This window comes from Camelus dromedarius, chromosome X (genome assembly GCF_036321535.1).
Source record: "Camelus dromedarius isolate mCamDro1 chromosome X, mCamDro1.pat, whole genome shotgun sequence".
Lineage (NCBI taxonomy): Eukaryota > Metazoa > Chordata > Mammalia > Artiodactyla > Camelidae > Camelus > Camelus dromedarius.
Genome location: NC_087472.1, coordinates 74,827,841 through 74,843,419, shown reverse-complemented (window position 1 = coordinate 74,843,419; position 15,579 = coordinate 74,827,841). Strand labels below are relative to the sequence as shown.

The following is a 15,579-nucleotide window of genomic DNA, read 5'->3' as shown; positions in this document are numbered from 1 at the left end:
AGCTGTTGGCAGAGAACAGCACGGCCAAAACTCTTGGAGGGGGGCGTCTTAGCTGCGATTGTCCTTTTGGGGCTTGCCAGAGGCATCACATGGTATCAGCTGACATTTAAGTCACACAGGTGGATCTACTAGGTCATAATGTCCATGGAGAAAGGCAGCTTACATCACAGCCTGAACCTTTTGCAGACTCTTTTCTAGATCCAAACCTCACTGTCACTTGAGAAGTTATCCAGTAAGTGAATCAAAACAGTATGCCTAAATGTGATATATACTGGCTCCAAAATTCAAAAAGGTACCACATATACTGCTCCTCTTTCTTCATGGCGTGTGGTATAAGGTACAGAAACTCACCTGTCACTTTAGAAGGGAAATCTTGATATTTCCCAGACCTTTGGACCCCTAATAACTTTAATTTCCTGATGTGGTAAGCTCTCAACCTTCAAAGGGTACTCTCCGGCACACATTAATGTCTAAGGCATCTAAGGTGCTTGTGTTTTCTGCTCACAAGACCCAGTTAGCATAATGGCATCAATTTAACATACCAGCACAATGTTCTGTTTGATGAGGAATATCGAGATCCCTCTGGACCTTGCAGTTTGCAGAATGCATCAGGGACAAAAGTGTATCTTTACCATCTTGTCCTTGCTACATGAATGCAAACTGAATGTGATTTTCCTTACTCATTGTAGTGCAAAAGGAAGCACCTGCCAGTTCAATGCTGCATACCAACTGCCATGGTTTATGATTTGCTCCAATAAAGATATCAAATCTAGGGAAAAAAATCCTTGGTATAGCTGCTGATACACAAAGTGATCAATAAATGTCTTTTTTTGTACAGCCATTAAGGAAAACAGTATGGAGGTTACTCAAAAACTTAAAAATATGATCCAGCAATTCCACTTCTGGGTATTCATCTAAAGAAAATGTGACACTAATTTCAAAGGATATGTGCACCCCTATGTTCATGGCAGCATTATTTATAACAGCCAAGCTATGGAAACACCCTAAGTGTCCACTGATGGATGAATGGATAAAGAAGATGTGGTATGTGTTTATGTGTATATAAAATGGAATACTATTCAGCCATAAAAAAGAATGAAATCTTGCCATTTGTGACAACATGAATGGAACTTGAGAGCATTACTCTAGTGAAATAAGTCAGATAAAGAGAAAATACCATATGGTCTTACTTAAATATGGAGTTTAAAAAACAGAAAACAAACAACAAGAACCCCAAGCTCATAAAGAGAATGGACTGATGGTTGCCAGAAGTTGGTGGTAGTAGGGGAGATGAGTGAAGGGGACCTAAAGGCAAATAAATAAATTAACTAATTGTCTTTCTTAAAAATAATACCTAGTATTGACCACAGTATGGGAAACTGGATGTGCTGCTGGAGGAAAATAGGCATCTTCAAGCCTTAAAAACATACATAATCAATGATCTAAAAATTCCATTTCCAGGAGTTTATCCTAAGTAATTTTCTAGTCACTATCAAATGTTGTGAGTCAGGAATTTGTATGTGTGACTCCAAGAACAAACCCATTATCAACAATCTACTAGGTAAAAGAAAAAAATTTTGAATTTCTCTGAATTATTCTGGAAGTTTAATGACTTAAGGCAAGTTTCCTTTTTGGTCTTCAGTTTCCAAAAAATTTGAGCATAAATTTCTAGATGCCAAAACACATCAAAAAACAAAATGAAAAGGAAATGAAAGTATCTGCGACAGGTATGTAAAATGAATATACTCAATATATGACATTCAATAAGAAACTGATGTTTCAATGTCAAATAAAAAATAAATAGTGCAAGTAGGCAATCATTATAAGGCCAATAAATTTGAAAATATATGTATTGAAGCATGTAAATTAGAACAGTATAATATTCCCCACCCCCCCACCAATAACAAAAATTTAAGAGATAATCTGCAGTGTTGAAGAGGATGTGGGAAGACAGCACTTCTCATACTCGTTAGTATAATGCTGAATGAAAAGGGCAGGAGAACTGCCCATGCAATAATCTTTTAAAGAGAAATACAGCAGAATGTTAACAGTGGCACCTGTGGGTGATACTTGCCAGGTAGCTATAGTTTTTATTTTAAAAATGAACTAATTGATTATACACCAGATACTTTCTAAGCAACTGCCTCACATCAAGGAGGGAGGAATTATCAACCCTGTTTTATAGCTGTGCAAACCAAGCAAGTTAGTAAACTCTCAGACACAAAAAATCTTGTAAGATTCAAATCCATGTGTACTTCCAAAACCTGTGCTCCTTGAACACATGGAGTCTACAGGAGTATCATAACAATGCAATACTTTCTTAACCTCAGAATGCAATTTAAGCTAGAATATTGGACAGAAGCTGGGATTTCTACTGCTGACATAGGATCAACTGACACAGTCACCTAATACATAGGTTAATACAGGTTAAGCTGAAGTGTATAATCAAGAATCAGTAATAAAGAAAGCTAAAACACTATCTTCACAAGAAATCTAGTAAGAAAGGTATTACCACTTTGTCTAGAAAACAAAATTGAGAAAGATCTTGCAAGTTGACAGAATTTGAATCCACACACCTGCTCTTTCCATTATACCATACTGCCTTTAATGTACAGGAACAGCAGCCAGACAGCCTACTTTAGATATACACAGCTACAAATTGTTTAGTGCTCACTCTCCATTGGTCACTAGTTTATTCACTTTTTTAACCAAGGGAAGTTCAAAAGAAAATTTGGCTGTTTCAAGACAAGTTGTTGTTTTACTGCACTGTGTATATATAAGTGATGATATATCTGGAAGATCAGTATGAGTGAACTGACTGCCAAAGATTTTTTCTGAAATGAAAAAACAGGCAAACTTTTGGATACTTACAGCCTCAGTAGGAGTCTTTTTCAGTTTAGTCCTGTCCACTTTCATGTTTTCGATTTTATGGTTTATGATCTGAAAAGAAAATCCCCCCCAAAAGTGAGAACTTGAAGTTGCAATCTTGAACTCTACATACCTGGACATAAGACAATATGGAATGAAGAGGATGCAAAATGCTCTAAGTAAAACTCTGGAGTTATGATGCAGGCCAGCTTGGAGGCACAGTTATGAGGCAGGGAGGAGTAAAGAATCCCTCCAAATGAAACTGGCCCACATCCATATATTACATAAGCTGTAACCAATTTAAGCCAAAATTAAAATGCACCCTCATTTTTACAAACCTCTCAAACTCATACCTGAAAGTAAGAGTAAAATGTTTTTAACACACCTCAGGATGAAAAATTCCACCATATCCTGCAGTTTTCTGGAAAATTTAGCAATACCACTTCTGGGAATTTATCCAAAGAAAATCGTAAGAATGTATACAAATATTCAATCACAAGAATCCATACTGCATGACCATGTATAATAGTGAAAAATTGAAGAGGTTCAAATATCCCAAATAACATTGGTTTAAATCAGAATATTACACAACTGTTAAAAATACTGCACACAATTATATAACAGCAACGATGTTCATGGTGAAATAAAAAGGTTACAGAATTAAATGAATAGCATAAACCTATGTCTAAAGAAAACAGCTTAGAAGGGATATACATAAAATGTTAACTTAACACTAACCAAAAGGAATACATACATATGATTGTTCTTACCTGTGCTTTTTTGTATCTTTTACACAATCTTTTACTAAGGCCATGTAATTTGGAAGGCTCAAAAGTGGGCAAGTCTGATGAGACCCATACTATATGCCTAGGTCATCTTTGATGGCAGACAGGTCCTTTAAGCTGCCTGGCCAAGGCACAGGAAGAAATAAAGGTTTCCCTCATTAGCAACTAGGACATATGCAGAGGTAGAAGTGAACTGCAGGCTCTTTACTACTAATAATAATGTATTTGCTACATAGCAGTCACTGGAGATCAATGTCCCGCCTCTAAGAAGGCTGGCATAATATATAAAGCTGACCAAGCACAAGTATAAACTTTAGGCAGCTTTTGGCCTAAATTTAGTCCAACACACTCAGTACTTTGGAAATAACACGTATTTGCCTATATGGCTGGCATCCATTCAACCAGAGCTGGTGAAAAATCCAGAGTATATTCTAAAACATTTCTGAAGAAAAAAGATGTTTCCCCTCTAAGATTCACGTTTAGGGTACGTGATTCCAGATTACTTTTTAAAAAATGACCCCAGCATCTAGTAGAAAATAAACAAAATGCCTGCTGCCAACAACTTCCAAATATCTAAAACGAGGCCAACAGGATTCTGGCAATAGTCTGATCCAAGTAGTGGAAACTGTAAGTAAGCTATTTGTACACTTACTCTCAGGTTTGCTTTTTCTCATAAAACTTCACACCCATGATTTAGAGCAAGTGGCTGTCACACCACTGTGGCTGTAGTCATTTGAGGGAGGCTATTAAACTGCCTCTGTTATAGGAAGTAGCAGTCAGCCCCAACACCATACAACCCAAATGCTCTCCCTCCAAAATTAGGAACAAAGTAAGGATGTCTGTTCTTACTAATTTTATTATCTAAGTAGAAAATCCCAAGGAATCTACAAAAAACCTCCCAGATCTAATTAATGATCTCAGCAAAGTTATAGGATACAAGATAAACATATACAAATCAATCATATTTCTGTATACTGGCAATGGACATATGGACTCCAAACTTAAAAGTACACTACCACTCACAACTGCTCAAAAAAAAATGAAATACTTAGGTATAGATCTAACGAAGCATGTACAGGACTTGTATGCAGAGAACAACAAAATGTTGATTTAGAAAATCAAAGACTTAAATATATGAAGAGATATTACTATATTCACGGAATCAACACAGTAAAGGCAAAGAACTACAACAGCTAAAACAATTTCGAAAAAGAAGACAGAAGAATCACTGTATCTAATTTTAAGACACACACACATTTCCTTTATCTATATATATTTAAAAATATATAAAATGGAGTATTATTAGGTCACTAAAAAAGGGAAATCTTGGCATCTGCAATAACATTAATGGACCTTGAGGGCATTACGCTAAGTGAAATAAGCCAGACAGAGAAAAGACAAATTCTGTATGATCTCACTTATATGTAGAATATCAACCCCCACTACAAAACAAAAATAGAACTTATATACACAGGAAACAAACTGGTGTTTGTCAGAGGCAAGGGGTGAGGGTAGGTGAAATGCATGAAGGTAGTCAAAAGACTCAAACTTCCTGTTATAAAACAAAGAAATCATGTGAACGTAACATCAATCATGATGACTACAGTTAATAATACTGTATTGTATAATTGAAAGTTGCTAAGAGTAGATCATAAAAGTCCTTTTTTTTTTTTAATGGAGGTACCAGGGATTGAACCCAGGACCTTATGCACACTAAGCATGCGCTCTGCCATTGAGCTATATACTTACTCCCCTCCTTAAAAGTTCTTATCACAGGAAAAAAAATTTTAACTATGTGTGGTAGTGGATGTTAACTAGATTTACTGTGATTATTCCACAACATATACAAATATGTAATTATCTTGTTATACACCTGAAACTAATATAATGTTTTATGTCAACTACATCTCAAAAAAAATCATAGACCTAAATGTAAAATTACAAAACCTATTGGGAGGGGGGTATAGCTCAGTGATAGAGCGTGTGCTTAGCATGCCTGAAGTCCTGGGTTCAATCCCCAGTACCTCCATTAAAAATAAATAAATAAATAAATAAATAAATAAATAAATAAATAAATAAATAAAATAACTAAAAATTAAAATTAAAAAACCCACTGGGAGAAAATACTTTCAAACCAGATATACTACCTAGAATATATTAAAAGAAAAAAAACCTCTCAAAACCCAACAGTGAAAAAAATCAAACAATCCTCCAAAACAAGAACACTAACTTGTGCAAATAACTCACAACTATTTTACTGATTAAAAAAAAATGTAGATGAACACTGGAATTTGACACAACATTGTAAAATGACTATAACTCAATTAAAAATGTTAAAAAAAATGCAGATGAGGTCACTGGCAAATCTTCACACAAGTATGTATCACTTTAACTAAAACTATTTAGACTTATGATTCTGTACCAGTCAAGGGGCTGGGTTGAAAACAGTAGACTCTGGCTATAACTAATGCAGAAAAGTGATTTACTGGAAGGATAACTGATAGCTCACACAATCAACAGGAAGGCTTAGAAATCCACATTCAGAAAACAAGAGGAACCAAGGAGGATAGGTAGCCTGGAACTATAGCCAAGGACCTCCCACAAACATAGCTTAGTTGGGGGTGCCTCTGTTGCCAACACCAGACTCTGGACGCCTAGAAGCCACTGCTGGTGGCAGTATGATTTCTAAATGGTCTCAAGTTACTTGCATCAGTGGCTCTAAATGCAAAGTCCCAAGTGTGAGCATTTAATTGGTCAGGTTTAGGTCCCATGCCTATGCTCTAGCTGTCAAGGTTTTGGGAGAGCAAGTACATTTGGCTTTTCTAGTTTCCATATTGTTCAGGTTCCAAACTCTTCATAAACATATTCAGATAAGCATCCAATTAAAAAACTAAACCAAAACAAATGAATAAACATGCATACGTCCTCATAACAAGTGCAATGTTAACCTAGTTTCTATAATTCTGTTGCAAGACATCTATAGTTTAAAAAAGAAAGATCACTGTCCATGAGAGATCAATTTTAAAAAGTTCAAAAGTTCTTTTGTTTCTAGTATTCTATTTCTAAGCTGGTTTAATGGTGGGAAGGGAGAATATTTTTTTACTGCCCACTACAAGCCACACAATAGTTAGGCTGGTGTTTCCCAAAGCATTTTAGAGCATCTAACTCCACGAAGACTAGGTTCCAGTAACTTGGGGAACGTTCCAAATGTAATTTTCTTCCTTTAGGACAGTCCCACGGCTGACTGACATTACTAACGGCTCCAAAAAATCCTGGGTAAAAGAAACTTATTAGAGCATAGAATCATTTTTTTTTTCAGGTGGCATCTACTGAAAATCCACCGATTTAAGTATCCCAAAGAATGTACTTTGAGACATGCTGCCCAGGGGCTTCATGTAATAGTCTTTCATACAGTCCTCACCATTCAAGCCAAGTTTTGTCCCCATTTACAGATAGAAAACTGAGGTGCAGAGAAATTAAGTATCTTGCCTGGTTAGTGAATGTTGGCCCCAAGAACTAAATCCAGGACTTTCTGACTCCCAAGTCCATGCTTCAGTAACATGCTGTTCACTTTATTTACTACTTTTATTACTATAATAAATACTTGCAGATAAAAATATAAATTGTGACAGATTCCTCTACACTGCTGGATCCCATTGTTCAAAAAATTATTGCGAGAGGAAGCTGAGGCACAAAGTGAAAAGCTGAGATACTGTCAAACTCACTAATGATGAAACACTAGGGAATGAGTTCCACCTAATGCTTAGAAGTTAAACAAGTGAAAATTCCATTACACAAAAAAGCCTCTAACAAAAATAAGTTATTTCTAAACAAATCCCTGGAAATGGTTTACTGCCTTTTGTTGGGTCAGACGAGAACTCTGTGCACCAAGCAATCTCTATGCATAATATTTCTTCCTAAACTTAGGTTAGAAAGATAAACTTTCAGAAAACTAATTAAGTATTATGAACCACCATCCATAGCTACACTTAAATTAAACTTAATTATTTCTAATTAATTAACCATTTCTTTGTTTTTACTTCCTCATTCCCCTCAACTTCACTCATCTCTGCGGTCTGAATCTTGGTTTTGCAGGGTTTACATCAAGACAAGTGTGTACAATTAAAATATACTGAGGGAAGTCACTCTTTGGGTTAACTCACTTGGTAGTAATCATCTCCAGTTGATCAAATTTAAAATGACTTAAGGACAGAGGACACCTGTAGTACCCAAATCTGGGTCAACAGCAGTTGAGCATAGTGGTAGACTGGCCTTACTATTCAAAATATGGTGGAAGGATCAGCAGCACTGACATCATCTGGGAGTTATTAAAAATGCAAAATCTCAGGCCCCACCCAGACCTGAAGAATCAATCTGTATTTTAACATCTTCAGGTGATTTATATTAAAGTTTGAGACGAACCAGAACATAATACAAGTTCCAAATCAGGAAACCCAAGTTAGAATCCCTGCTATATCACTTACTGTGTGAGCGTGGACAAATCAGCCTTATGTGCACTTCTTTTCCTCAACTGTTGAAATATGGATAGCCAATCTCCCCACTTCCACATCCACTTTCGTCCAATCCACTCTCCAGGGAGCAGTAAAAGTAATCTTCTCAAAACATAAATCAGCTCGTGTTACTTCCTTGCTTAAAACATTTCAACAGTTTCCCTAGAATTATTTCCTAACTCTAACCATGACCCACAGGGCCCTGACATGATCTGGCTCCTGAAACTCTCTCCGATCTCTCTGAACAACCACACTAATCTTTCTGTTTAGTTTCTGGAACACTCTAATTTCCTTCTGGCCTCTAGACTGTTACAGGTGCTATTCTTACTGGAATGCCTCTGCTCCAAACTCCCATTCTTCCCACAGCTAGTTTCATTTCAGGAATTGACTTTAAGACCCAAAATGGCTCCCCAAGGCAACTCACCTAATGCTGGTCTAATTGTTATTTTTCTATTATAGTACCCTGCTTGTTTCTCTCATATCAAATATCAATTAGTACAACTGGTTTGATTTTCTACAGTGTTTAAGCTCTCAGCACCTAGCACAGCATCTTCCACGTGATAGGTATGCAAGCATTTGTAGAACTGAGTTCAGAAAAGAAGTATGCACTGAGAATAAAATCTGTGATTGTCAGCATACAGACAATACCTGAAGCCATGGGTCTGGAGATGTCACTTACAAAGAAGAAAGGAAAGAGGCCCAGAACTGAGTTCTTATTTGATCTAACACTTAAAAGTAAGGCAAAGGAGGGGAATCCAGCAAAGGAGTAGCCATTGAGATAGAAGCAAAACTAGTTCATCATGTTATCATGAAAAACACAAGATGGCAAGACTGATCAACTGGGTCAAATGTCAAAGAGAAAAATGTCCATTGAAATTGGGAATAGAGATAACTTGACAAGCATTAGTTTCAGTGGGGTGGTTGGAAGGAAAGCCAGACTGTAGTGAATTAGGGAATCTACAGGAAGTGAGACAATACAGATGGCACGCATAGACCATTCTTTTTAAAAGGTTGGCTATAAATGCAAGCAGAGAATTCTGGAGGTCTCATGGAAAGGCAGAGGGTAAGGGAGGGGAAGAGGAGATAATGGAAAGAAAATCCCTAAGAAAGCTGAGGATAGTGGACTATTTAGCCTCTCACTATTTCACCTTCATATAATGAACATTAGGTTTTGAACTGCAGAAACAGTACTAACCAGAGTAAGGACAATCCTCTCCCTAATCTCTTAAAACTTGACTGAGTGTCCCTCCCTGAGTACTCACATTGTACCCTGTATCTATCACTTTCTGCATATTAATGAGAAAACGTCTGCCACAGGGTGAGGAAGTGTAAAACAAGCAAACAAAAACCTAACCTGGGAGGAGAATATAAAAGATTATCAGTGGTTGCCTCTAGGTGGCAGAATAACACATAGTTTTATTTACGCTTCATGCTTTTCAGAACCTTCCAAATTTTCTGTAATTGTTCATCCATTTAAATGAGAATTTTTCTTCTGTACAATTTTTCTTAAGGTAGAAAACAATGGCTTCTGATCCAAAGGGCATGCATCAAATTAAGAACAATGTCATCTAAACAAACGCCTTGGATTGGTTGCTGCCTTTTTTTGGAGCTTCTTTCCCATACCTCCTGTTTAATTCTGAAGTATGGCACACAGCAAGCACTCAATATTTATTGACTTGGTTCATCATTGATAGGTGTACAAATGCTGTACACATGTATGAGAGCGTGGGTCAATTTAAGTCAGCCTAAAATTCCCACTGAAATCATGGAAAAACATGGTGGTTTTTAAGCAAGGCTTACAGAGAGCACTAAACTCCATAAAGCAAAACACTATTTCCCCTTTGCTTCCCTGCAGTCTCTGAAAATAAATTCAGGTGAGAAATGCCCAGACCACCCACTATGTCAGGAAACAAGCTGAATCTTGAAACCCAGCCTGCTATTGACCATTTCATTAGACACAGAGACATTCACTGATTTGTTAAAGGGACATCACTTGATTATTAGGCCTTTTCATCCACTCTAGTTTCTGATTATGTACATTAATACCCACCCAATATATATTCTGAAAACCCACTTATCATTATAATAACAGATAACATTTACTGACCACCTATTATGAATTATCTCTAATCCTTATAACTACTGAGAGATCATTCCTGGTTTACTGAGGTCAAGAGTAGCCACATACCCAGTAAGTGGTAGAGTCCAGATTCAAACCAAATTAGCTCCACAACTCTATGGTACGTAAAATGTCTATATGCACAGTCCACCCTGCTACCCACCTACTACTGACACCAATATTCCTATCCTTGGCCACATAAAACATGACCCTGAGGACTACTGACCCAGATATTATTGGACACTGATAGTAAAATGTAATAATAAAGCAACTGAGGAACAGCCTTTACTCACTCAAGACAAATTTGGAAATTATCTGTAGAAATACCTTGAGAGTCTTTCCCTCAAAATCTGAAAACACTATACCTCAGGTAAGTATATATGCTTGCTCTTGGTGGTTTTCTGCACTGCAGTATACTCAGAATAAGGGTAAGGATACCAAGGAAGAGGAATTTGAGACCTCTAACACTGACTTAAGAGGTGAGAATGGTGTCTAAGAAAGCACTCCTTAGGCATCCTCTACCATACAGTCCTGGGAAGCTGCAGATCCAGGAGTTATCCTTCTGGTCATTACTCCAAATTATTTAGAGAGAGAAATTGGCATCACAAGAATTAGGCAACAAAACAGGGCTCACCAAAGTTGTAAAGCAGTTTTGCCAGTAGAAAGGAAACGGCAGCACACCAAGGAGCCCTTCCTGGCATTCCCAAGAAAAAAATAAAAACAGCAACTTCTGCGTGAAAGTTATGCTCATTAAGGAAAAGAAGAAGAGGTTCCTTGTCTACACATTTTACATTGGTGCTCTGGAATAATCTCAGTCTACCCTTTAAGAATAATCTTGTCTCCCATCATCCCCTTCCTTATTTGTTGCTAGATTTGGTGCAAAAGATCAATTATAACAGACTGGTTATTCCCTATCTCATCATATCCAATTTCAAAGACAAGTGTTTTTTCAGTCTTGTCCACCTCTAATAGAAAATTAAGACATCAGCCTTTAAACTAATATCCTTTATTGAACTGTCAACAACTTAACCACACAAAAGCCTGCCACTATCTAATAGGTGAACTTCACCCAGAAGAGCCACAGGAAGCACTCAGAGAGTTCACGAAAATACACTCACATCAGAAGTCAAAACTAATTTTAAAATATCTTTAAAAAAACTTACTTAAAAATTAAATCTAGCGTTCGCAACCCTGGCTATGCAAAATCACCTGAGACTTATTTTGAAAACTAAAACTGTCTGGCCATACAAATATCTGTCTTGGTAGATATGAGGTGGAAACTTTTTTTTCAAGCTATATAGGTGATTTGGCTGTACCGCCAGACTTGAGAACCGCTTTGTTAGATATTAATTATGCTTTGCCAATCTGTGACTCATTTAAGAATTTGCTTTAAAATAATGGGGGAGGGAGTGGGATATAAATAAATTAATAACAGCCATGTGCTGACAACTGTTGAAACTGGTAACAGGTACATGGGAATTCATTATACTATTTTCTAACTTTAGTGTATGTTTGAAAAACTTCATAAATTAAAAATATTTTAAATTAAAACTCATCCTGCTAGATCTCTCTACTCCAATCTCCACATTGCTGCCAGAGCAAATCTCCCCCAAACTCAAAATCTACCTACATCATCAAGTGTAAACTCCTTACCTAACCAGCATCCAAGACCTCTAGGACCCAATCCCTACTTGCCTCTTACTAGGGCCATGACATTACACACACAACAGTCCCCTTGACTCCCCCATGCTTTAACCATGCCAATTTTTCTTTTTTTACAGTTTCCATACCATTCAAGACCTTTGATACCTTGACTCAGATTGTTCTTTCTGCTAAAATGGCTGCTCCCTGCATATCTCCTAGACCTCAGCGTAAATGTCACCTCCTCTATCACGCCTTTTCAGATATCCTCTCTCCTAGAGGAAAATTGATCACTCCCCTCCTTTGTGTCCCTACTGTATCCTGCATATACCCTCAATCAACGCACCTCTCTTTATTTACATGTCAGTCTCCCCACTAGAGTGAGTTCTGCATGAGTGGGGCTGTGTTTATCTTTGCATTCCTGTTGCCAGCATAGGAACTGTCACTTAGTAGATCAGTAAATGAATGAATGACTATCCAGTAAATGTTTAATGAAGTTAAAAAATTCAAGTCACATTAAACTCTTTTGGTGACAATTTCAACTGAGAAAATCAATTTATACAATTCATGCAATCTCCATCTTTCATTCAACAAATAGTTATAAACATACTATATGCAGGGCATTGCGATGGGTGCTATGAGATGGCCAGGTATAAATCAGAGGAAAAGATTAGAAGCAATGGTAATATAAAAGCAACAGAAGCCAGTACACAAAAACACAGTCAAATTATAACTTCCTGGTGGGCAAAGCAAAGCTGGAAACACAATTAATTACAAGATCAACACAATACATAAGGTAAATACTTATATAACACCAACCATAATCCTTTTTTTTAAAAAATTTGGCTTTTGAGATTAAAGTTACATAAAGCAGAGTACACCTTTAGCAAAAGAGAAACAATTAGCCCAGCTTTCACCTTTGGGTATAGGGCTTTGGCAGAAAAGTATATGCTAGGAAATAAAAAAACAAACAACCCAGAAATTTGGACAACCTCTTAATGACATGTGGAAAAATCTTTAGATTTCTTTGTGTCCTATAATAAGGGATCACTACAAAATCCTGAAATTCTATGGAAAATTTTCACGTACGTGGGTATTTTTCTGAGAAGACAGTTGATAGCTTTCACTGCCTTCTTAAAGAGATCTTTGACCTGAAAAATATTAGAAACTATCACCCAACAGAAATATCTCCAAGACACTGTCTGCTTAGCCACTACAATGTTTCCACTTTCATTTATGAAACATAGACATATGGTATTTCCCCTCAAGCCATAAGACAGGCCACTGTCAAATACAATAAAGACAGTACAAGAAACCAAAGAAACAGAATTCCAACGCTTTTGTATTATTCAGCTCCAATTCACTCATATCCCTAGGTTTATAAAGAAATATGCAGCATCTCTAAAATTAAACCTCCTCTATGTAAGGGGGAATTCTGTAGTCCTGGATAAAATCCTCTATTTCTGTATCCTGAAGAAAGGTAGAGAAGGCACACACCTTCTATAAAGGCTAGGTTAAGTATATTTCTAAATAAAAGCTAGGTTTTAATGCCTTAAAATACTCTGATAAAAGATACATCTATATTAGAGGAGAAGAAAACTTAGTATTTATTTGCTACCATACATGTGGATTAATTAATTTTTTTTTTTTACTTTAAAGGCAGAAACTGAGGACTACTGCTAGAAGAAAGAAAAAATGAACTAGAGGAGAATGGAAAGGCCTGAAAGTGAGGCCAATTGGGCTTAAATTCCATTTACTAGCTGAATAATTTCAGACAAGTTACTATACCTTTCTGAGTCAGTAACCTCTGTAAAATAAACAAACACCAGTCTATCTCACAGGACTGTGCCTGGCAAAGAGTAGGCCATATTATTGTTTTCTTTCTTTTAGCTCCAGGTTAATCTAAGGGCAGCAATCTTAATGCTGGATCTCTCTCTCTCTCTCTCTCACTCACTCACTCACACATACACACAATCAAAAGCAAAAAAACTGTTTTTTCCCCAGTCTTTCTACATGTTATCTGAATATGAAGAACATAAACTACACATTAATCTCCAAACTAGTAGCCTTAAGTACTGACTAAATTCAACTTTGATGATGAGATTAGGAAGCTCCACGTCTTATTCTCGTCTTATTCTCGAATTAGTTATAGTTCTCCAAAGGTTAAATAGTTTACTAAACAATGTTCAGGCCATGCCACTTAAGAATCAGAAATGTTAAGTGTATCTCAGCTATTCTGAGCTACTTCAAATGAATTTGGAAGGAACAGAGAACAAGATTCTTCTATATGGTTAAAAGAACAAGTTATTTATAGCAATTATCAGCATGGTAGCAAACTCAGCATGATGAAAACAATTTCAACTTTACAGGTTTGGTATAAGGATCAAATTAGTTCACTGATATGAAAGCTTTAAAACAGAGCCTTTAGAGAAAAGATTATGTCCCAACATATAGACAAAACTGGCTCTGTTTGAGTAAATTTAACACCACCACATACTGCTTGGCACGCAGTCATTTCCAATGTTCTTTAAATAAACCAAACAATGTGAACAATCTGCTGCCTTAAAACATTTATAACATGAAAGGTGTTGGCTGAAAATTAAAGAATAGCATGCAAAGGTACTCTAGTTCCCTGTCACAAACTGACTTTGTGACTTTAGGACAATCTGGGCCTCAAACATATATAAAATGTAAATATAATAATCAAGATCCCTTAAAGCACTGTCTATAATACTATGCCTTCAGTTCAAGACAAATGTTAAGTATTAAACATGAACAACCTGAATTAGTCTCAAAAACTAAAGGAAAGAAAAGAATTTGACTACAAAAAAATTCCAAACCATAAACAGAAAATATCTGCAACAGGATAAAAAAAGGGTTAATATTTCTTTCTTTTTTGGGGGGAAGTTATTAGGTTTATTTATTTACTTTATTTAATGGAGGTACTAGGAACTGAACCCAGGACCCACTAGCATGCTTAACACACACTCTACCACTGAGCTATATCCGCCCCTGCAAAACTTCTAATATACAAAGAACTCCCAAAACTCACTAAAACAATCCGATTGAAAACCAAGTAAAAAGGAACTCGCAATTTGCAGAGGATATAAACATTTGCTCATCCTTACTAGTAATTACAAAAACACTAATCAAAACAAGGAGATGCTATTTTTCACTCATCAGACTGGTTAAAAGGAAAAACAGCAGCTTGTTTTGGCAGATGTAGGTGGAGAAAGGGCACTCACAAACACCTTGGTGGAAATGGCGATTCAATATAGCCTTTCTGGAGGTCATTTTGTCAGTATCTTATCAGAAATTTAAATGGGTACCATTTTTTGACCCAGAATGAATTCTACTTCCAAGGCACAACAACAAGGAATGATTAAATTACAGCCGATCCAAGCTTTGGGATGCAATGCAACCATTAAAAACAATGGAGTTACGTCCTAACATATGCATAGTACATAAATGGATAAGCACAGTATGTGAACACTAAAAGGCATAAAAGCATACATACAAATTGTTAACAGATATAAAAGGAGACTGTCATTTGTGGGGGTGGGAGCTAATTTTTAACTGAAATGTTTATTCTGTTTGAATCTTCTTTTTTAAGAGTAAACATGTTACTTTTATACTTTAAAGCAGCTGAAAAGAA

The 15,579-nt window shown here is 36.5% G+C and overlaps 1 protein-coding gene across 10 annotated transcripts in view; it reads right to left on the bottom strand.

Moving 5' to 3' along the window:
- The window catches only part of HUWE1 (HECT, UBA and WWE domain containing E3 ubiquitin protein ligase 1), a 138,825-nt gene that overhangs the window by 105,806 nt on the left and 17,440 nt on the right, over nt 1-15,579 (bottom strand). For all 10 annotated transcript variants that reach the window (XM_031445133.2, XM_064483130.1, XM_064483128.1 and 7 more), the window contains one exon: nt 2,872-2,940. In XM_031445133.2, the coding sequence (XP_031300993.1) occupies nt 2,872-2,916 (45 nt within the window). In that variant the 5' untranslated portion in view covers nt 2,917-2,940. The remainder of the gene's footprint in view (nt 1-2,871; nt 2,941-15,579) is intronic.